The 23,848-nt window shown below is 50.7% G+C and overlaps 1 protein-coding gene across 2 annotated transcripts in view; it reads left to right on the top strand.

Moving 5' to 3' along the window:
- Nucleotides 1–5,630: 5,630 nt before the first annotated feature.
- Nucleotides 5,631–23,848, top strand: part of Dock5 (dedicator of cytokinesis 5) — a 145,213-nt gene continuing 126,995 nt past the window's right edge. Inside the window, exon 1 of one of the 2 annotated variants that reach the window (XM_070016684.1) lies at nucleotides 5,631–5,828. In XM_070016684.1, the coding sequence (XP_069872785.1) occupies nucleotides 5,786–5,828 (43 nt within the window). In that variant the 5' untranslated portion in view covers nucleotides 5,631–5,785. Of the gene's footprint in view, nucleotides 5,829–21,944; nucleotides 23,314–23,848 lie in introns of those variants that run through there. The other variant, XM_070016685.1, reaches the window with a different exon arrangement.

The following is a 23,848-nucleotide window of genomic DNA, read 5'->3' on the forward strand; positions in this document are numbered from 1 at the left end:
TTGTTTTTTTTTTTGTCGGTCGTGGGGCTTGAACTCTGGACCTGGGCACTGTCCCTCAGCTCTTCATCTCAAGGCGAGCGCTCTACCACTTGAGCTACAGCGCCACTTCCAAGACTCACTATGTTTTATTCTTCATCTCTGCTCATCGTTGCATTTGGCATGAAGGTTTCTGTTTACATTTTTTATTCTGTATCTTCACAAGTTTCACTGCTAATTTCATAAATTAAATTGGAAAGCATTTTATCTTTTCCAATGGGATGGTTTATATTTGACTAGCCTGTTCCTTCAATAGGCAAAAGTATTTGCTTTTATACATAGGCCTGACACATTCTTCAGATGTAATTCTGTTTTGTTTGGGGGAAGGGGGTAGAAGAGGCCCAAACTGACCATGAAATTGGCATCTTCTGCCAATTACAAGCATGTGTCACCACACCGGGCATGTTAAATGTAAAATGTTTTACTTCGATTTCTTCTGTGCTGCTTTGATTTCTGGGGCCTGACTCATCTTATCCATTTACATTTTCCTAGTGAGAATAGTTTTCACAATTTATTTAAAGTTTTACAATTTATTTTGAAGAACTGTTATGTCATAGTCTTACATAAACATGCCTCTTGTTTTATCTCCTTTCTAATTGTACATATCTCTCATGTTCTTTTATTTATTCCTCAGCCAATTCAAAAGAAGTGTGTTTTTCTCAGGAGTGTGCTTCTGGAAGAGAGTGTTCGTGGGAGATTGAGTCAGCTATGTGGCCATCTGAACCTTCTGTTGTGCAGATTTTAGGTAGATCGGTAGAGTTTCCTGTGTTCAGTTCATTCACTGAAGAGCTCTAACACTGGTATCCAAACAGTGACTCATAACAACTTTACAAGGAAGAAGACTGAGATCCAGGGATACATTTCTCCGCAGCACAGGAGAAATCTGAGTACGATGATCAAGGCCAGTGCTGGCTGTACCCTGGTGTGAGCCAGACCCAGAGGTAACAGGGACAGACGGTAATACCTAGTCAGATGTTTCTAACTGGAGTTTGTATCCGAGAAGAACTGAAGGGAATGACTTCTCCTCAGAAGAGACTTTTGGCATATGAGGCATGCCTGGTTCTGGGAACAAGCCGGGAGGCATGCATTATGGGAGGACAGGGCTTGTTCAAAGAACATCGTACCACATCCACATGACTAAGACACAGTGAGTAATGAATTCCGGTGCTCTGGCCCAGGAATTACTCAGCAGAGCCAGGTAACTGCTGTCTAGTATTTACAGCTAACTGGTTATCGTGAAGGAAATGGGCTTGGAACACACAGCCTGCAAGATAGCCCTTGGAGGAAGCAGCCCCTCCTGGGACAGAAGATTATACATGAAAAAGCTAGTGCCGGGCCCTGGGAGCTCAAGCCTGTTATCCTAGCTACTTGGGAGGCTGAGATCTGAAGGTCGAGGTTCAAAGCCAGACATGACAGAAAATTCCGTGAAACTCCTATTTCTAATTAACCAGCCAAGAATCCAGGAGTGGCGTTGTGGCTTACGTGGTAGCTTTGAGTGAAAAGCTAAACAAGAGCACAAGGCTCTGAGTTCAAGTCCTAGTACCTGCTAACATGGGGGGGGAGGGAACATAACTGTGGGTGGAAAGAGGGAGAAATGAGAGGGTTATTCATAATGCGATATAAGTGTATGAAAATGGCATAATAAAACCCACCCAAGAATTGATCTAATGGAGTTGCACAGAAGGGGGGGAGCATGTGTAGATGTGAATGGCTCCTGGAGAGGGAGATATCGCAGTGAGCCCCGTCAACTGTTAAGGTGTGCTGATAATCAACATTTAAGGAAAGAGTGTCTCCTGCTCCTGACACTGGGACCCCTTTGCTGCCTTCCGAGCCCCGTCAGGTGTTTCTGCCGAGTTCCTCAGGGTCTGATCACTTGGCCCTGGATGACTGAGATACCCACAGAACCAGATGAGAACCAATTCTAGTCTGCATGTTTTATATGTGTTGTTTTTGCTTCCTAGTTGGCTCATCTAAAGATTCAAGGAAAGATGCCTTCTACCTACAAACAAAGCCCAAAAGAAAACCCCCAAGCCTCCCTTTTCCCATGTGAGAACAGAATCCAGGACCCCACAAACACTCAGCCTGCGCTCTGTCACTGAGCCACCTCCCAATCCTGGGCTTCAGGGACAGTCTCACTATGTCACCTCAGGCTGATCTTGAACTCCCAACCGCTTTAACCTCCAGAGGGCTAGAATTACAGGACTGCACTACCACACCTGGTTCACCACTCTTACCAGAATCAGATAGATTCCTAGAGAAGTTTCCAAACCAGCCAGATTGAGCAAAATAAACCTGATGATCACTGAGCAAGTGAAATCTCAGCCCGATGGAGTCTCACGGGTCACGTTTGCTCTGCGAGGTATCACAAGGCAGTGACTTCATCCTGCTCAATCCAGCGTGCAAATTCATTTATTCTCACTTCTTTCTCCAAGGCTTCACTTTGTGGAACAGTGTGTGTGTGTGTGTGTGTGTGTGTGTGTGTGTGTGTGTGTGTGTGTGTGTTGGTGTGGGTTTGTGGCTGGGGGGCTTCCAAGTCTGTGACTGTAGGACAGGCTCAATGTCACTTCTGCAAAGGTATCAGAGGAAAAAGAAAAAAGACTATGTCTTCCCAGGAAGCACCCTGCCACGCCACCTACCCAGCTGGGCCGCATGCTAATTTTAAGCCTCATTTTAATTAAAAAGAAAAAAGAAAAACACTTTGAATAGTGTTGCTCCTCTGGTTTAAATAGCCCCTCAACCTGGGATTTAACCATCCGATGTAACAAAGTGGGTGGACTCCAGTCCCCTGAGAGAGCAGAATAAACAGACTGACTGCTGTAATTAACATTTCCCATTTTCCTCCAAGTCTCTCAAGGCACTGCTTATGAGACTTGGAATCTCCAGTGCCCAAATCTGAGCCTGTAGTATGGGAAAAAGCCTAGACAAAGGGTGGGGGTGAGGCAGCTGAAGTTGCTTTGGTAGCAACTCAAGGTGCCTAGGATAAGAGTATCAACACAGTGTGGTGAAGGTGATGTGCAATGCTGTGGTGGGAGCCAGGTCTGTTGTGGGGCTTGAACTAGGCCTAGGTGCTGTCCCTGAGCTCTTGAGCTCAAGGCTAGTGCTCTACCACTTGAGCTACAGCCCAACTTCCGGTTTTCTAGTGGTTCATTGGAGATCAGAGTCTCACGGACATTCCTGCCCAGGCTGGCTTTGAACCTTGATCCTCAGATCTCAGCCTCTTGAGTAACTAGGCTGACAGGCATGAGCCTGCTGGGCTGAAACATTGTCCTTTACAAGGCAAAGCCCAGATTTGGGGGTCCTGGAATATAAAGAACAAGAGCTAGGACTTTTAAAAGAAACATGGAAACATCTTTTTAGGGCTGGAGCCTCGCGGGGAAAAGGCCCTCCATGCGCACACTTCTCTTCCTTGGCTTCTTCCACGCGCGCGCGCACACACACACACACACACACACACACACACACACACACACACACACACACACACAGAGCCCAGCCTCTTTCCACCTCCTTCCTGGGCCCTAGGCCTTCATGTCTTGCTTGAACCTTTGCCAGAACCTTCCATTCGCATTCGGGTCTGCACACACACAGCCGACAAGGTAGGTCGTGTTCAAGACCCTCTGAGCTCGTCAGTCCTCAGCCTGCCAGGGTCCCCCGCATCTGACAGCCACCCCCACCCGTGCCCCTTGGACCAGTTTCCTCTGGAGTCTCTGAGCACCTGCCCGGCCTTCCTGGCTGCAGAGCCCAGTCAAACCCGCTGGGCCGCCTTCATTCTACGGTTCCCCATCCAGATGCTCACCTCCCTCGCTCCCGCCTGGAATGGCCCGTGCGCTCTGCACAGCTGTCCTGCAGGCCTCGGGGTTGATCTCCCTCTTCCCCAGGGCAGGCTCTGGGAGGGGAGGCCGGGCATCCGAGCCTCTGCCCTGCCACCTCTGCCTCCAGGCCTGCAAGGAGAACCCACCGTCCTGGGGAAAGAGGGAAGGAAGGATGGAAGGAGAAACGACCTCATCTCCCGACTGAGGCCACCCTGGCGTCACCGAGGGGAGAAATCTCCACTCCCGAGAGGAGTGGAGCCATGGTTGTGAGTGTCCTGCCTGTGAAGGGGGGAGGGGGGCGAGGAGGAGGGGGAGGGAGGGGGAGGGAGGGAGTTCCTCAGAGGAGGAAAAACAGGATTAAGAGGGTTCAGACGAGGCCTCCAGAGCCAGCTGCCAGCGCCGCCCAGCATCTTTCCCTCCGCGGGGTGCTCGGCGGCGTCGCCCCTTTTCTTCCCTGGGCATGTTTATGCCAGGGGAGCAAAAGAAAAGTTCTAGATGTTTCTGGCAAGAGCTCTCTGCCCAAGAGAGCCCAAGCCGTTCCTTACTCCGCAGACTCCACAGGGGCCCAGGGCATCCTGCGTGCTGAGTACCCCGCAGAGGGGGGCGGGACGATGCTGAGTACCCCGCAGAGGGGGAGAGGTGCTGAGTACCCCGCAGAGGGGGAGAGGTGCTGAGTACCCCGCAGGGGGGCTGGGAGATGCTGAGTACCCCGCAAAGGGGGGCGGGGCGAGGCCGAGTACCCCTTAGAGAGGGGCGTGGCCGTGCTGAGTGCCCCGCAGGGGGCGGGGCCATGCTCAGTGTCCCGCAGGGCGCCACCTGCCGGCCACGCAGTCGCAGCGCGCAGTCTTGCTTCGCGCCCCTGTCAATCAATAAAATGCCGGGGCGCGCGGCCCCCGCCCCAGGGCCACTTCTGGCCAGGGCCAGTAGCACCGAGCGGCTCTGCGCGGCCTTCCCGCCCCACGCCACCTAGCCAGCTCGCTTCGTGCCCGGCGGGGTCCCAGGATTTGGGGACACAGACTTCCAAATTGCAAGCGGAGGGGCCCCTGGGCACGGCCGCCCGCTCCCACGCCCGTCCGCCGCCCCCCGTTCGCGGGAAGAACACGGGTCTGCATCCAGGCTGCGTGCGCCCTCCCCCGCCCCCCGGCGTGGGTCCGTCCCGGGATAGGGGGGGGCCACTCCGGGAGTGGGTCCGTCCAGGGGAAGGGGGTCCGCCCTGGGGGAAGTCCGTGCCGTGAGGAGGGGGTCTGCCCCGGCGTGGGGTCCTTCCCAGCGTGGGGCGGCCGCGGGGGGGGGTCCGTCCTGGGGGAGGGGGTCCGCCCCGGCGTGGATACGCCCCGCGGGGGGTCTTCCGGCTCGGCGGCGTCTGGCAAAGTTCTCCGCCCATTCATTCGGCAACTATTTATTAGGGCGCGCGGCGCCCGCGGCGCCCCGGAGGCGGGAAGCGAACTCCCGCCGGGTCCCTCGCCCGCCCCGCGGCCCGGCACGCGGCGGGAGCGCAGCGCGCACTCGGGGCGCCCGCGGCGGGAAGCCCACCCCCTCCAGCTCCCCGGGGTTCCCGGCGATCGCGGGACGGAAGCGGCTCGGGCCGGCGCGGGCGGCGGGCGGGCGGGAGAGGCCGGGGCGGCCGCGGCTCGGGGGCGGCCCGGCGCGCGGAGGGCGCGGCCAGCGGGAGGGGCCGGGGCGGCGCCGGGCAGGGCGCGCACGGCCGCGCGGCCCAGCAGGTGACCGCGGGCGGCGCGGGGCGGGCCGGGGCCGGGGCGGGAGCGGAGTCCCGGAGGGGCGGCGCGGCGGGGCGCGGAGACGGCCCGCGCGGACTCGGCGAAGTTTGGCGGAACATGGCGGCCGAGGCCGGGGCGCGCCGGAGCGCGCGGGGACGGCCGGAGCCCGGGGAGCTGTAGCGGCGCCGCCGTCGTCTCCGTGGGGACGAGGGGGCCGCCATGGCCCGCTGGATCCCGACCAAGAGGCAGAAGTACGGGGTTGGTGAGTGCTCGTCCCGCCCGCCCCGCCCGGAGCGCGGCGCCGCCAACTTCCCCGCCGGCGCCCGGACGAGCTCGCGCGGAGCCGGCTGCCTGGGGTCGGCGCGGCCGGGGCTCGGGGGTAGGGGGACGCGATCGGGGCTCCGCTCGGGCTGCTGCAGCCCAGGGGGACCCCCGGGGGCCGGAGCCCCTTCCTGGGGCGCCGCGGGGTGCGGAGCGGGGGAGTTCTCGGCGTTGAGGATCCCGGCTGGCTTCAAGTGCAGCCCAGTCCCGAACCCCGACCGCCTGCGCTGCTCGGTGGGAACGTGGAGACCGAGGGGCGCGCCCGCCGCCCGCGCCGCGTCCGGGGTCCGGGGTGTCCGGCCGGCGGAGGCACGGTGGGGCGCGGGGGTCCCCGCTCCTGGAGCCCCCGTTTTCTGCCATTCGTAGGTTCTTCTCTGATGCCCCCTAAAAGGAGGAGCTGGGGGTGGAGAGCGGCTCCCCCTCTTCTCTCGGGGTGCGGTCGCCGGGAACCGGAGTGTTCGGGAAGGTGGGCGGGGTCCCCGGCTGCGGCCCCTTGCGCAGCGTGGACGGAGGGGAGAGGCCGCCCCCCGAGCCCCGATTTCCGCGGGGAGGGCGGGGTACCCCGAGGACGGCCCACCAACGACGGCCGCGACGGAGCGGGCGCTGGCGCGCGTGGCGTCCGGGACCGCGGCGGCCGAGGACGGCGGGTCCCGGGGTTGGCATCGGAAGCGGGGGTTGGGGGGGACCCGCGCCTCCCCCCCCCCCCGTCCCGCACCCAGGGGCCGGCGGACCTGGTGAGAGGCTCGGCCAGCCCCGGGTTCATGTAGCTTTCCGCTCAGGTCCATTCTCTGGTGCTTACATTGAATCTTCTATTCATCTGCTCCCCCTCCACCCCGCCCCCGTCTCCTGGTTATAGGGGAGCAGGGCCCCCAAAACTAGTATTCATTGTGTTTGGCAGCTAAGCCGGTCACAGACACAGCATCTCTAGGTGTCTCTGTAACATTACAAAAAATCCTCTTATCCTTATTACTCTCAGGTTGATCCAGACGTGTGCCCCCCCCCCCGCTCCAAACGCACGCGCGTTTGCCTTCTCACGCACACTCTGCGCCTCCGAGGAACAGGTGGCATTGCTTTATCTCCCGTCAGTCACCTGGCGAGCCCGCATCGGGGTGCGGGCACCTGGGTGGCCACACCGGGGAGCCGCTGGGGGGGATGGAGGAGATGGGAGTGTGTGGCCCCGTCCTGACTTCCACTTGAGTCAGACTTCAGTTCTAATTGTAAAACAGTCCATAGGTTCCTAATTTGTTTAGGTGGAAAGCTGTTCCCCAAAATATTATGTCTTGGGTGTGATGAGTGCTAAATAGATGCCCAGAGTTGTTACCGGCCTAGGAACAGGTCTGTTTTCTTTTTAGTAGCCCCCTCCCCCCCCACGCCCCAGTCAATTTAGTATTTCTTATCATTAGTCAAGAAAAGATAATTTCGATTGTAGGCGGCAGTGTTCCCTAGAGGGCCCTGGGGTGTAGCTGGCACCCAGCGGGGTCTGTGAGGAGCAGATCTGACTTGGGATCCATCCTGCCCACGGGAAAGTAGTAGAGCAAAATCTTCCACGCTTTTTCCTTTCCCTCCTGGCTCAGAAACCTTTCCAGGGCTCTATTTTGGGGTTCCTATCATGGGGCTCCCTTCTCCAACACTCTCCCTCAGCCCTTTATTCCTTAACTGGCCTATGCAGACAGATGGACGTCTCTTGTGCCGGTTACTTGCCACGGACAGTCCCTCTTTGGGGACTTTGCTCCTCCTGCTGCCTTCAAATTTGCTTTTTTAAATGCCGGTACTGGAGCTTGAACTCAGGGCCTGGGCACCTTGCTTTTTTTTTTTTTTTTTAAATTGCTTAACACTGGTGCTCTACCACTTGAGCCACAGCTCCACTTCCAGCTTTTGGGTGGTTGATTGCAAAGTGTCCTCCTCAGATTTTAGCCTCCTGAGTAACTAAAATAACCAGCGTGAGTTACCAGTGCCTGGCTCAGATTTACTTTTCAAGCCTTCCTGCTGCTTCCTCTCCATGTCTGCCCTGTGCCACATCGGGTTGTGTGGTTGTGTGGCTCAGCCTTATCAGTGACTGTGGCTGATGACTCAAGGCTGTGGCCCTCACACAGGTGTGTCAAGTCAGGCCTGGAGTTCCTCCACTTGCTGGCTTTCCACAGCCACAGTTACCAGCCCACTCATCGCTTTCATATCGTCTTTGTTAGCATATATTGTTACCGCTCTTCTATTTTATTACTACCTATTGCTAATACATTGCACCTAATGTATAAATTAAAAACACCGCAGGACACAACATAGTAGATGCAGAGTTTGCTGCTAGGTTTCAGGCATGCACTAAGGGTCTCGAACAATATATCTCCTGCAGGGAAGGACGTGTGTGTGTGTGTGTGTGTGTGTGTGTGTGTGTGTACTAAGGGTCTCGAACAATATATCCCCTGCAGGGAAGGTGTGTGTGTGTGTGTGTGTGTGTGTGTGTGTGTGTGTGTGTGTGTGTGTGTGTGTGTGTGTGTGTGTGTGTGTGTGTGTGTGTGTGTGGTGTGTTAGGTCATTCACTTCTGCTTACCCTTGATCTTGGGGTGCTGTTCTAAAGGAGTCTAAGCTGATGTGTCAGGGGACCTCGTACAGTTTTCTTCCCATTAAGGCTGCAGCCTCTCTTTCAGCCACTGTGAGTTCTGTTTCGTTTGGATAGATGGAAGGAAGTGGGAGCAAACACTTTGTCCCTAGCTCTGCAAGTGACAAACAAGGCAGCAGGGCCAGGGATGCTGGGGGGGACGTGGGGGCTGGCGTGGGCTCGTGGACTGCCTTGGGATGTTTCTCCTGCTGTGTCTGCTGGCTGAAGACGGTCTGGCCAAGGAGGCTCTAGGGCGGCCACCTGGAGGCGTTGTGATGCGTGCCAGCTGCCCCTGCCCTTGGCGGGCATGGCAGGGACAGCGGGGCACGGCTGCCTCCCGCAGGCCTCCCTATGGGCACGCGCTCGCTCACCAGCCCAGCTAGCCGTCTCTACCGCCTCCTTTTTCTTTTTCTTTTGTCAGTCATGGGGCTTGAACTCAGGACCTGGGCACCGTCCCTGAGCTCTTTTTACTCAAGGCTAGCACTGTACCCTGGGTGCTGGTGGCTACCATCTCTATTTCTTGGTGTCCCTCTTGGCCTTTTCTGACATCGCCTAGATTGTTCTAAGGGGAAGGAAGTACAGTCTGCCGGGGAGGCTTATTTGCACCTACACGGATGGGCTTGATTCTTTGAGGCGGAGTACTTCATGCCCTGCAAGCCAGTGTGCAGAACTGAGTGCTGAGTATTGGGAACAGGGGTTTTCCCTTTGGAGCCAAGGGAACATCTCTTCATTCTTCATCTTGTGTTCTCTTCCCCTCCTACTTTTTCCTCTCTCTCCTTCCTGTTTGAGGATATGAAGGTATAAGACACTTTTATCTGGATCTTAAGTATAATATTAGTGATAAATGTTCAACTCACTGTGCGCATTTTTGAGGTGTTTTTAAGTCTGCTTCCACAAAAGCCATTTCTCATGTGCCTGTCCTGGGGCTTGATCTCAGGGCCCTGTGTTCCCACTTGGCTTTTTCCTACTGCTTGAGCCACAGCTCCTCTTCCAGCTTTTTGTTAGTTGTTTGGAAATAAGACTCACAAACTTTTCTCCCCGAGCTGGCTTCCAACCACAATCCTCAGATCTCAACCTCCTGAGTAAAGTAGCGAGGATTACAGACGTGAGCCATGGCGCCATTAATATCAACAACAGCTGCAGGTTGTGTTGGCTACAGATTCTTTGTAGAGCAATTAAGCGTTGCCTGTTGGGATTTCGTGTGTTGGTTTCTAGGAGGCAGATTGGGAGTATTTGCTTTCACTGTTAGCTCTTTCTGTGGCTTCCCCGTTAGTCCAAAGCACTCGGTGTTGTATGCAGATTTACGTCTAACTCAGACTTGTGTGGGTCTTTGTGATTGCGTCTGGATGTGGGGCCCGCTACACCTGGAGTGTGTCTGCAGGGATGGAGGGGTGACGTGTCCAGTTTGCTGTGAGAGAGGGGAACTTGGTGCTGAGAGGGAAAGTAGATTGCTCACCTGGGACTCCGCCCTTCTGAGTCGTAGGACCCCCTTTGCCAGTGGACCCCTTCTTCCAGAATCTTCTAAATCCAGCAGGTAAAGCACAAGGACTGCAAATGAGACTTGTATTGGAAATTCCGTTGTTAACTTTTGACACGGTAGCATGTGTGCTTCTTTATTAATGCATCAAGTAGCAAGATCTGATGACAGGTAGCAGCTACCAGAATTCTGAATGAATGGTGAGCATGATGGCTGGATTTCAGGAGCTATTAGTTCAGCTGTGGCTTTTTGCCTGCCTTTGTACATAAAATAGAGACCCAGGCAGACACGCCCACAGCTAAGTAGCTACAGACCCTGGAAGCAGCAGCACAGAATTGACACCCATCCCTCCCTTCCCATACCATTGTATTCACCTGAAGAAGGCCCAGGGAGATGCCCTCAGGGTCTTCCAGAAAGGAAGCTAAGGACAGGGACCCAGACAGGAGAAAGAGAGCTACTGCTTATTCATTAGGAAGCTAACCTTGTGAGGTTCTGTTCCCCACTGTTCGCAGATGCGCACTATTCCAAACCTCTTATTTCACTAAGTCCCAGTGGCAGAGATTTCAGAAGGCTCTGAGATGAAGAGGCTCCCCCTCCCATCCCCAGGTAACCCTGAGATGTGACTGGCCTGTGTTCATCCTCACTCTGGTGGGTCTGCGTAGGGTTTCCAGGTCAGGTGTGAATAGCAGCAGGTAGGGACAGACAGCTGTGGGCAAAGGCAGGTCGGAGAATCTAGCTGCCTTCCCTCAAGTCCGATGTTAAAGAGATGCACAAACAGGCAAAACAGTGCCGTACTCAAGTGTTTTTGTTTGAAAATAAAGTTTTACTCCTAAGAATATGTTTTGTTAACACATTTTGGGTTTTAAAATGGATTTCTTTTATTATTATTATTTTTTTTTGGTGCTGGTACTGGGGTTTGAAATCCTTGCTTGGCTTTTCTGCTCAAGGCTGGCGTTCTACCACTTAAAGCCACAACACTTCTTCCAGTGTTTTGCTGGTTCATTGGAGATAAGTCTCTTGGATTTGTCTGCTCGGGCTGGCTTTACACTGAGAGCTTTAGAGCTCAGCCTCTTGAGGAGCTAGGATGACAGGTGGGAGCTGCCAGTGCCTGAGTGATTGAAAATAGCCTTTTGTTTAATTGGCCAGGAGAGATGGATGTCAGAGGCTCCCTAAGAGTTCTCAGTGACGCAGAGCATGGAAGGTAGTGAGACTCAAGTCTGAGCACTGCCATGCGGTAACTTCATGTGACACTGTTGCCAGCAGATAGACAGACAGGTTCTCACCCAGGGCAGGGCAGTGCATACCCGACTGTCTCTCCAGCCCCTGTTGTTCACCTAACTCCTGACACGTCGGAGACCCTTCACAAGTGGTGCCAGATCCCCCGCCATGGGACTTCCTCTCTGTGACATGGTCTTCCTCTTGCCTGTGTTTTTCTCAATTTACTCTCCCCATCTCTAAGAAGGAAACCCTTGTTAAGGCCACAGCCAGGCGATGGTGGCTCACGCCTGTAATCCTAGCAACTCAAGAGGCTGAGATCTGAGGATGGAGGTTCAGAGTCAGCCCAGGAAGGAAAATCCATGAGACCCTTATCTCTAATTAACCACCAGAAAACTGGAAGTGGTGCTGTGGCTCAAAGTGTTAGAGTGCTGGCCTTGAGCCAAAAAGCTCAGGGACAGCGCCCAGGCCCTCGTGAGTTCAAGCCCCAGGACTGACCAAAGACAGAGAGGAGGAAAAAAGAGAAAGAAAGAAGGAAAGAAAGAAAGGCCATAGAAATGGAAGAGCAGAGGGTTGAGTTTTGACTGGTCCCTGTTGCCAGCCAATACTAGAGCCCCAGCACCTGCTGTTCCTGGGCAAAGGGGGGAGGGCACGGCCGTCTCTTGACACCTGCTGTCTCCTTATTCCGGGCAGCTACTTCATAAGGGCCCAACAAACACCCAGACAGTGAGTACGGCCGTCCCACCCCATCCGAATTTTTTTCTCTCTATTCTCTTAGTTACCCATGACGAGTGAAAAAAAATATTCAGTGGAAAATTCCAAGAATAAATAATGCATACATTTTCAGTTGCATGCTCTTCTAAGTAACGTGATGCAATCTCTCCCTGTCCAGGTCCCAAATCACCCCTTTTGGCCAGCGCATCTGTGCTGTATATACCACCTGCCCGGTAGTCATGGTATCAGCTGCAGTTCAACACCGATTTGGTGTTCAAGTGCCCTGTACTCACCAGCTGGCCCAAAGAGCAAGAGTAATGATGCTTTATGTATGCCAGTTCTGGGGCTTGAACTTAGGGCTTGGGTATTCTCCCTTTTCACTCAAGGCTGGCATTCTACTTCAGCTTTTTTTTCGGGGGGGGGGGGCCACGGTTAATTGGAAATAAGAGGCTCATGGCCAGGCTGATTTCTTCCTCCTTAGATCACAGCCTCCTGAGAAGTGAGGATTGCAGGCCTGAACCACCAGACTTCCACTTCTTATCGTCTCTGGTGTTCTCATTTTCCCTACGAGCCTGCCTCCCCCCATCCCCTTTCCCAGAGCTGCTGCTGTGGCCCTCTGGCTGACATGACTGTCTCGGATCATTCTGGAATCAGAGGAACCTCTGAGAGGTAACCGTCCTGCCATCACCTTTCCCCTCGCTCGGTGGAGGCCTCCAGGCCCCATGGGGTCGATCCGCAGCTCTTCTCTTCGCCTCCCTTGCTCTCCCAGCATTCCAGTCCCACTGGCTTGCTCTCTGTGATCTGAGCTCCCCAGGCACGGTTTGACTCAGGGCCTTGGCACTCGCTCCTCCCTCTTGTGGAATGTTCTTCCTGGACGTTCAGATGTTCCTTCTCTATCCCGCTCACCCTGCATATAGCCCAGGGCTCCAGCCACTCCCCCGACTCTCCTACTGCAGTGTTGGATGTCCAGCCCTGCTCCTTCCTTCTTGGTGTTGACTTAGAATGGAAAGCTCCAAGGACAGGGACCTTTGTCATTTTCACATCTCTGCTCTGGTCCCAGGGTCAGCTCAGGGAATGAGTGCCATGCTAAATGCCAGGCCCACCATGTACCCCAAGTTATCTTGCCCGTCCAAGGAAGGGGTTCGCTTCTCCCTTTGGGCAGTACCTCCCTGTGCAGAGATGGAAGGCAGTAGTGAAAGGAACATTAGCACAATAAAGTGGGTTTAATGAACTGCATTAGCACAAGACTAGGTGAGCAGAAGGCTGGAGACAATCAACTTGGCATTCATCAAGGAGGTGGAACCTGTCTGATTTTCCTCTCCTTACCTTGCTTTTCCCCCTCTGCATTATTGTAGAGGCTTTGTGGAGGAAGGGGCCTTGTGAGACTGGCTATGTGGAAAGAGCTGGATCACTGTGGAGAACAGACAGGAGGCTCTGAGTCACTGCATGAGTCGGAAGGAGAGAAGGCACAGGACTCTGCATGGAAAGAGAGCTTGAGGCTTCCTCGTTTCCAAGCAGGAGTCAGGATGCTTTCTCTTGTAGACGCCTGCCTGGCACTGGTGGTGTACATCTGGCTACCCAGGAGGCTGACATCTAAAGGATTGAGGTTCAAGGCCAGCCTGCAAAGCCAAGTTTGCTAGATTCCCCTCTCCAACAAAACAACAGAAACAGGCCTGGAGGCATGGCTCAAGTGGTAGAACAAGGACAGACCAAGCTGGAGGCCCTGAGTTCAGATGCCAGAATAGCAAAACAAAAATACTTAGCCAGGCGCTGACGGCTCACATCTTTACTCCTTGCTACTCAGGAGGCTGAGATCTGAGAATTGTGGTTCCAAGCCAGACTGGACAGAAAAATATCTGAGACTCTTTATCTTCAGTGAACCAGTAAAAACCTGGAAGTAAAGTTGTGGCTCAAGTGGTAGAGCAGCAGCCTTGAGTGAAAAAGCTAGATTGTGAACCCCTGAGTTCAAGCTCCAGTACTGGTGTGTATGCACGCATGCGCACACGCACATAGACACACACACAACTTTAAAAAAATAGGTCCTTAACACTGAGTAATCAAATAGAAAAATCCAGAGACCACACTTCAGATGGCAAAGAAGAAAATGAAGTTTAGAAGGGCTTTGAAGCAAAGGCGTTAGTTACTGAAAAATGATCTCATCAGTGTTGGGAGGCTGAAGCTGGAGGATCGCGGGTTCAAGGCCAGCATGGTGATAGCAAGACCCTGTCTCAAAATAAAAAAGGTTGTCAAAACTTCTGTGTTGGAAGTGGTGCTGCGTGGCTCAAGTGATAGAGCACTTGCTTTGAACTGAAGAGCTGAGGGACAGCGGCCAGGCCCAGAGTTCACCAAACAACAACAACAACAAAAACTTCGGTGTTGTTTGTAGGTACATAATTATTACCCAGTTGACTGAAATGTAAATGAACGTTTCTGGTTCCTGGCTTTTAAACTTTTGAGGAGTTTGAAAAGATGAAAAAGGAAATCCAGTCTTACTGTAGTGAATTTTCCCATAAAGCAAACAAATTTTCCAACTGTTAGTTTCTTTCACAAAGTATTCAATAAAATACCATAACCATTTCAGCCAGATTTTTCAGAACTTTTAAAAGACTAAAACAACCCCGTACTTTGAGTTGGAATGGATTTGCTCTTTTCACGGAGCTCAAGTGCAGTCACCTGAGGTGTTGCCCTGTGTGTGGACAGGGATGGACATGCGTACTTGAGGAATCCTTCGATCTTAATTCACCATCCGCCCCTATGTGCAGGATGAATGGGGTTTCTGAGTAAGCTTTAAGAAGTACTTTGGAGAAATCGTTTCAAGGCTGAGCTGTGGGCATTCGGAGGCAGGCCCTGGCCTAGGACATTGTTTTTCTAAGTGCTGTTTGGACCGGGTTCTCTCTGTGCCTGGGTTGGCGGTCGGGGCTCACGCAAATCATTGTCTGAATTGCTGGCAGTCACTTCCTGAGCCAGCGACACACACAAGGGGGCTTTGTCTCCCTCCAGTCTCTGGCCACGACACAGCCCCTGTTGTTCAGTGGCCCCAGAGTCGTTACCCACTTGTTCTCCGATTGGGCCATCCTCTCTCACGTGTCCAGTCCAACCTGTTGAAGTTCTCATGGCCCCTGTCAGATGACAGCTGGATCCTCAAGTCACCTCTCTAAGGGTGCCAGATGTTGACTCTCCTCAAAGACAGCAGAGAAAGGAGAAGGTGGTAGAGATTCCTTGCTGATCAAGCGGAGGTGAGCCATTCGGAGCGCATCCGAATGGCCCTGTGGTGCGAGCCGGTGGCTGCTCCACCTCAGGACCTGTGCCGCACGCCACGCCCAACATCTACCAGAGACCAGTCGTGAATCCAAGAAAAACCTCTGAGTCTGGCCCTCTCTCATATTGAATCCTCGCCTGAAAAAAAAAACAAGTCTGGAAATCCCTCCTCCCGGCCAACACTACCCAGCAGAGAAGAAAGAAGCCCAGAGGCTTCTGCTCGTGGCAGATTTGTCTTCTTTCTCATTTTTGTTCCAGAACTGGGGCTTGAACTCAGGATCTTGTGCTCTCACTTGCCTCTTTTGCTCAAGGTTAGCACTCTACCCCCTGAGCCACACCTTCACTTCAGTTTCTGCTGGGTAATTGGGGATTAAGAGTCTGTCCGATTTGTCCGCTTAGGCTGGCTTCAAACCTCGGTTCTCAGACCCTAGCTTCCTGAACAGAAGGGATTACAGGTGTGAGTGACCCTTAGGGTCCAGCTTATGGCAAATGTTTGTTTTTCTCTGTGTACCTGAGGAGAGCGCAGTTGGTTCGATCAGATCTCACTTCTCAGAAGGGAACGCTTGTGTTTTACTTTTCAGATAGGTTGTTTTTTTTTTTGTTGTTTTGTTTTTTTTTTATAGTAAATAGGATTCAGGGGTTTGAATATAGATGGCTCCGTGTGGGGACCGCTGTCTCCTGTGAGTCTCCAGCCCCACAGGCAGTAAGTCCATCCTTCCATCCATCACCTCCAGCTACTCAACCCCTTCCTCTTTTGAAGAGTTTGGGGAGGAAGTGTGTTTCCGGAGGTTGGAGCCTGCAAAAGTGAATGATGCCCTGTGGCTTGCACAGTTTGGCCACCGACTTCTCACGTGGTATCATCCCGCCTCGCCTCCCCTCCCCCGCCCCCCCTCCAGCATCTATGGTTACAGTCCTGTAGGGGTGACACAACCTCACTTGCAGAATTAGTCAGCACAGGCGTGTTCAAGCATCAGTGTCGTCGTGTTGGGCCTGGTGCTGAGGGGTGAATGTTTCCTATGGAGAAGAGCAGATTATCGTTCTGACCCACAACTCAGGCCACTGTGATGTGTCGTGCGGCAGGAAACGGTGGTGCTGCATTCTGGAGAGTTCAAGGCTGAGCCAGGCACCTTGGTCTCCCGTGACTTGGCTCTTGCTCCAGGCTCTGATGGGAACCGATGCTCTTACCCTGGATGAGGCAAGAGGACTAGGTCTCATGCAGAGAATCTGCTGCTGTTGTCCTGGAGCAAGCTCTTCCTGAAACGGGCTCTGTCTGTCTGTCTGTCTGTCTCATAGTATCTAGGTACTCCTGCTTAGCTTTGGGCTTGCTTCATACCAGGAGTAAATAGCAACTTGTCCTTGCTCTTTACCGTGGTGAGCCAAGGAGGCCTGTCCAGCGAGTCCTGACAGCCTGATTGTGTGTTCCACTCTGGAGTCTCAGGCAGTACGGTGAACATTGTTGTTAAATGTATTTTCTGAACCAGTGGGTACTCAAAGCATAGTTGCACATTCGTTGTCTTTAAAGAAAGGATCCTGAGGATCAAAAATACTGAGAAGTTTGGTGTGATTGGAGTGATAAAGTACAGCATTTGGTGTGATTACCCAGTGATAACTGTTACAACCTATCAAAAAATGCTGCATGCATGCAGCCAGCCGGGAGTGGTAGTGCACGTTTATAATCCCAGTTCTTAGCAGGCAGGGAAGGCAGAAGATTGCCAGCTGGAGGCCAACCAGTGTTACATCGCAAGTTCCAGGACAGCCCTGAGATATAGAGCTGGCCTCTTTAGACCGTGTCTCAAGCCAAACAAAGCCTCCAATTCATCACGTTTGACTTAGCAAATCCATTTCGATGAGCTTATCCTACTGACCAACTTACATACGTGAGGAATAATGGGTGTGCCATACATTATTTATTACAGCATGATTTGTAGCACAATCATGTTAAAAAAAAAACTGTTGCTCAGTTGGTAATGGGCTTGGTAATTTATTCATAGGATGCGTTCCATACAGCTTGCTAATGGACAGGGTCTGATCAGGCTGACACATCCTGCAGGTTAAAAAGTGGAATGGATTCAGGTGCACATCTCTATTGAAGACGATAGCCATGCCCCCACTTCGTGCCTTACCAGAATTGGTTTGAGGTATATGAGGGAGGGATGGACGGGGGATGCTCTTAGATACAGAAGAAAACAACGGCATGATGTTGGAATAGGCAGAGATTTCTTAAAGGCACACACGCACCACTTGGAAAAGAAAAACAAATTAAAAAAAATCAGGTACCAGTGGCTCACACCTGTAATTCAAGCTATTAGGAGGCTGAGATCTGAGGACTGCCGTCTGAAGCCAGTCTAGGTTCCTGCTAGTGAGACTCTGATCTCTAATTAACTACCTAGAGAATCCAGAAGTAGAGCTGTGGTTCAAAGAAGTAGAGCACTAGCCTTGAGCAAAAAAGCTCAGGGACAGTGTCTTGGCCTTGAGGGCTTGAGCCAGCACAAGAAAAAAGAAAGTTATACTAAAATTATGAACTGTTGGCCAAAATACTCCTTAGAGTGATTAGAAAAAGCAACTGGAGTAGTGCACATATCTGAACAGTGCTTTATATTGAGACGATAAAGAACTATACTTTATGGAAGGAAAAAGAGATCCAATAGGAAAATGAGTGCTAGAAATGAACAAATGTGCCACAGCAAGGATTTCATAATGCCTAAAAATTCTGTTCACAGCTGCTAGTTCCTCTTACCATGAAGGAGATTGAAACACAGTGCCAGGTGAGTGCATCCCCATTGGTTGGGCTGGACTGAATGGAATAGAAAAATGCAAATGTGCAAGTCTCAGCCATTGGCTTCTGCACTTCGGGTGGGCGTGGAAATTGGAACAGCCATGTTGGATATTGATTTGCAGTTCCTGGCCAGGATAGCCATCCATCTGTCCACCATCCTGTCCACATGATGGGAAAAGAAAACACTTGTGTGAAGGAATATTCATGGTACACGATTGAAAGGAGCCACCATTTAGAAATCACACAGTACCCACCAAGAGGCAAGTGGATATATAATGTGAACCCCAGGGAGAGGGTGGCTGACTTGCATATGATCACAAACAGAATGGATGGAGCTAAGGCTCAGCAAACAAAGGCAGGCACGGAAGTACACACTGGGTTATTCTGAGTTTATATACACCAATGCAGTCAATGTTTTTAGATGTCAGGGAAGTCTTCCTTGTTGTCTTCTAGGCAGGAAGCTGAGAATGTGCTGGAAAGAAGATGGGGCCTTTAATTACTGGTTATCTTCACTCAATTGTTTTGTCAGTTGTAGGGCTTAAACTCAGAGCCTGAGTGCTGTCCTTGAGCTTTTCTGCTCAAGTCTAGTCCTCCACCACTTTGAGCTACAGTGCCACTTCTGGTTTTCTGGCGGTTAAATAGAGACAAGAGTCTCACGGACTTTCCTGCCTGGGCTGGGTGTGAACTTCAATCATCAGATCTCAGCTTCCTGAGTAGCTAGGATTATACATGTGAGCCACTAGTGCCTAGCTAACTTTTAAAGTTATGGTTGTTAATTCACTCTATTTTCTGATCTGGTTAGGTGATTATATTCACTTTGTGAAAATTTAGTGCGAGAAAAACATAGGGTATTTTTACTTTCCTGCGTGAAGATTTTCAGAAAGATGGGGTTAGAGGTATGGCTCAGGTGGTAGAGCACCAACTAAGAAAGCATCCGATACCAAATGAGGCCCGATTTTGGACAAAAAAAAAGGAGCAGGCAGGACTGTGTGTCATGTCACTTCCGGCTATTTTGAACAAAAACAAGATGCAAAAAAAAAGTGGTTAGTATTTTACTCATTAAGCATTTTTTTTGATACAACACACCGCAGTGTATTGTCTGTGGATGCTGAGTGTTAGACCTTTTCTGAAATTGCACACAAGAGCTACCCCTTGATTGTTTCCTGGACAGACTTGGGTAATCAGGACTCCGAAGAAGAAAATTGGTTTATTGTGAGTAGATCACCAGTTTAAACAAAAGCCTGAACTTCACAGTCCTCTTATTACTAATAGCTGACCAAAGGAAGTCCCTGTCCTCACCTCTGTCAGAGTTTTACCATGTGACAGACCCTGTCTCAGTGGCTTTTCTCCATCACACAGGATGTTTTGAGTGGGTTTGACACATAGGCTTTTTTTTTTCTTTTTTCTGGTCGTGGGGCTTGAACTCTGGGCCTGGGCACTGTCTTTGCACTCTTCAGCCCAAGGCAAGTGCTCTACTGCTTGAGCCACAGTGCCACTTCCGATTTTCTAGTGGTTTATTGGAGATAAGAGTCTCACGGACTTTCCTGCCCAGGCTGGCTTTGAACCGTGATCCTCAGATCTCAGCCTCCTGAGTAGCTAGGATGACAGGCGTGAGCCACCAGCGCCCAGCCACAGAGGCTTTTCATCTTTGGCTCTCACACCTTCTAGCAAAACTTAAATTTGAAAAATATTCCTCTAATTCTTGGTGGCTGCCTATCATTTAATATACTTTGCTTTCTACCAGTTAATTACTTCAGGCACAGTCCATCTGTTTATAATCAAAAACTCAATCCAAGATTTGTTTCAGTCACAGAAAAAATGGAATTTTCCTGCTTATGTGAGGCACATTTCTTTACAGTTCTAACTTTGGAAACTTGTAGAGTCACCTCTCATGAATATTAATTTTAATTCGTTGGTTGTTTTAAGGTCCTAAGTGGTTATTTTCATGGTGGATAAACCATGAGTCTCAAAAGAGTTTGACCCCCCTAGTGAATGGCCATTCTGACTGGCATGAGATGGAATCCCAGGGTGATTTGATCTACATTTCCTTTATGGCTCGGGATGTTGAACATTGCTTCCTAAGTAAGTATGATGTCATCATCTTGTTCTGATAAGGTGACAAATATACAGCATTTGCTCCAGCATTGCCTGGAATGAAGTATGTCAGTAATGAGATAGAATATTTCTATACAATTAATTCTATAGGCTAACAGTGTCATATTTAGCATCTGTCCATGTGTGTGTGTGTGTGTGTGTGTATCTGAGTTACTAGGGAAGTTTTAGACACAGGTGGTTTTCTCGGAGCCACACGTTAAGCCAGCATTAGGACTGTGCGTGCTGTTGTTGTCAGTTCTGCAGACTGGAGACTTGTGGGCAACCATACTTGGAATCAGAAGTGTCAAGGTTGGCACAAGAGGCATTTGCTCCAAGCAGAAGCTTTGGAGAAGAGTTGCTTGTGGGTGGGACTCTGCTCAGTTTTATGACCCTTTGCCTTTGAGTCATAAAAGACACTGGGGCCAAGCAAGAAGGTAGGGATAGGAATAGCACATTTCCGGTCCCGTGGGCTGTGTGTGTTTGTTATCTGCTGTTCGCTGGGTGCAGCTGCCTGATGGTACTCTAGCCTGGCAGCTGGAGCCCCTGTGGGCGAAGTAGGGTGGATGACTATGGTTGTACTTGATCCTGCTTGGCTCTATACCTTTCTCAGAAGTCTGAGCCATCTACTTACTCATCTAGTTCTAGTGGTAAAGCTGAATGGTCAGGAACAGCCTGATCTTGAAAGAATCTGGGAAATATTTGAGCTTGTTGGTTGGGTAGGGGGTGTCTTTAAGGCTTTTAGGGTAGCACTCAACTCGCTGGCTTATGAATGAATGAATGAGTTCACTTACAGTGAACTGACATAGATTTTTGTTGTTGCTGTTGTGCTGGTACTGGGGTTTGAACTCAGGACATTGAGCTCTTGCTTAGGTTTTTTGCCGAGTTGACTCTACCACTTGAGCCACAGCTACATATCCAGCTTTTTTGCTGGATAATTGGAGATGAGTCTCACGGACTTTCCTGCCTGGGCTGGCTTTGAAACATAGTCCTCAGATCTCAGCCTCTTGGATAGCCAGGATTGCAGGTGTGAGCCACAACGCCCAGCTTCTACCATATCTATTTTAAGCCGTACCAGTGTGAGTGTGAATCCCTGTTCCCTTGCTATAACTCCTCTTCCTGCTCGGGGACAGCCCTCATTCCTTGGGAACATTCTGTGTTCAGTGGCTGACTGGGTAGGCATGAGGATTATGTGAAAGACAGAACACAGAGCCCAGCTTCTAGGTGGTTAATTGGAGATGAGTTTCATAGACTCCTGCCAGCTGGCCTCAAACTGGGATCCTCAGAGCATAGCTTCGTGAGTAGCTATGATGACAGGCGTGAGCTCTGAGGATCACAGTTTGAAGCCATCTGGCAGGAAAGTCTATGAAACTCATCTCCAATTAACCACCTAGAAGCTGGAAGTGATGCTGTAGCTCAAGTGGTACAACGCTAGCCTTGAGCAAAAAACACACAGGCCCTGAGTTCAAGCCCCAGGTCAGCAAAGAGAAAGAGAGAGAGAGGAAGAGAGACTCAGAGAGAAGAGGAGGAGGAGGGGAAGAGGGAGGGAATATATAGAAAGCATGGAGAAAGAAGAGGCAGGACTATCTAAAGGTTTGCTTCCTTTGGCTTTGTAGAGTGCCACAGAATACCTTCCAACAGCATGACCTCACAGATATCTCCAGCCAGTAGCCTAAGACCTGCCCATTCTGTTTTCCTAGCACATAGATTACCAGAGACACTGAAGATAGAAATCCATTGAGGACTGGATCCTGAGTGGTTTTGTGTGTCTATAAACCTGTCTCCAAGAAGACAGATGTCCGTATGCAGAACAATCTAGAACCACTTCCCAGAATTCTATGACCTACCTTGGGAGAGGCTGGCAGCCAGTGCCAGTTTGCCTTTGGCAGCATTATAGTTGCTGTCCAAGATTCTTTTCCAATTGGTTGCTGGCTCCAGGGAGGTCTGCTCACGGGCTCACCAATTCTGAACTGGTTCGAAGGATTCTTTTCATAGTTCAGTTTTGATCTACGCCAAAAGCAGGAAGTTCTGTCTTGTGTATATTCTTTCTCAAATTAGATATGAATCCTCTAGCTCAGTTAAGATTCTACCAACATGACTTGTTTCAAAGGCAGATAGCCAACAAACAAACAAAACACAACACAGAAACAAGCAAATAGCTTATTCCATGAAGCAATCTACAACTCCATCCCTTTCTCCCTGGGCATAGTATTTTGATTCTGATTTTAAAAAATGACACGAGGAGAAGTTTTTAGAGGAACAGAAAGAGAGAGGCCCTCATTTGCTGCCCAGAGACTACTTTTTTTTTGGCTAGAATATTTTCATTGTAAACGCTGATTCCATTGTGATTCTTCCAGGCATGCATAGAATATACTTGCATCACATTCACCCCTATTTCGCTCTTCCCCCCACTTCTCACCAGCATTATTGTTCTTCTCTTAGTGATGGCCCCAGTGATTGCAAGGAAATGGAACACCCGTGTAGTTTTCATCTGTGTTTCCTTTATGGCTAGGAATGTTGAACATGGGCGTAGCCCGGTAGCAAGGCACTTTTTAGCAAGTGCAGCCCCCTGAGTTCAATCTCCAGTACCAGAAAAAGAAAAGAAAAAGACAAAAGAAAAAAAAAGAAAAAAAATTTAGCCAGGTGCTGGTGGCTCATGCCTGTGATCCTAGCTACTCAAAAGGCTGAGATCTGAAGATCCTGGTTCAAACCCACCCTAGGCAAGAAAATCCGTGACATTCTAATCTCCAGTTAGCCACCAGAAAACTGGAAGTGGCGCTGTGGCTCAAAGTAGTAGAGCGCTGGCCTTGAGCAAAAGAGCTCAGGGACCGCACCTAGGCCCTGAGTTCAGAAAAAAGAATGTTGGACGTTTCTTCATGCTATTGATTGGCCATTTATAGATCAGAGAAGACACACAGACCCACGCATTTGTGCTTTTATTTGCTCTCCCTTTCTTCCTTTACTTTGGTTCGATTTCATTTAGGACTCAAGGGTAAAATTCCATGTTGGTGAAGCATTAACTAATAGTTATAAAACCTGGGAGAAGTACAGTTCTTCTGTGTCTGGTCCTTTTCTGTTTCTCACTTTGGTCTTGAACTTTGGGTCTGGACCCTGTCTCTGCGATCTTTTTGCTCTGGGCTATCTACCCACTTGAGTCACAACTCCACTTTAAGCTTTTTGGTGGTTGCTTGGAAATAAGAATCTTATGGACTTTGCCTGCTCACGCTGGCTTTGAATTGCAGTCTTCAGATCTCAATCTCCTGAGTAGTTAGAATTATGGGAGTGAGCCTGGCCTTTATGAGGTATGTGTTTGTGTGTGTGTGTTTTCCCAATAGTTGTTCACTTAATGCATCTGTTTATGTGTGCACTGTGCCTTGATTAGTGTCACCCTCTCATCCCTCCTCAGTTTCCTAGTTCTGTTCTTCATGCATGTTTGTTGAGGAGGGTACCTGTATTGGTCACCTTTCCCCATCCGCCCATCTGGCTCCCAGTCAAGACCACATTTCAGCTTCCTAGTACTCAGTTTAACTACAGCCATAGGCTCCTGTCGCCTTAAAACTGTTGCTATCAAGAAATGACAGAAGGAGGAAATAGAAATAATCTGAAATGTAACATATGTTCTGCTGTTCATGGACATGTTTGTCTTCTTGCAGTTATCAGCAGGCTGGAGTGACAGGGCTTCATTCTTTTGGAAGATTGGAAGGCTTTTCTAACTTTTTCCTCCCTTCCTTTCTCCCTTCCTCCCTCCCTCCATGACTTTACCAAATGAATTCCCAGTTCTAAGAATTCCCTGCTGGTTATTTAACAACATGGGCTTAGATTAAGTAAGCTTTTTGA

The sequence above is a fragment of the Dipodomys merriami genome, unplaced genomic scaffold (genome assembly GCF_024711535.1).
Source record: "Dipodomys merriami isolate MVZ:Mamm:240054 unplaced genomic scaffold, mDipMer1.0.p SCAF_12, whole genome shotgun sequence".
NCBI classification, from domain to species: Eukaryota; Metazoa; Chordata; class Mammalia; order Rodentia; family Heteromyidae; genus Dipodomys; species Dipodomys merriami.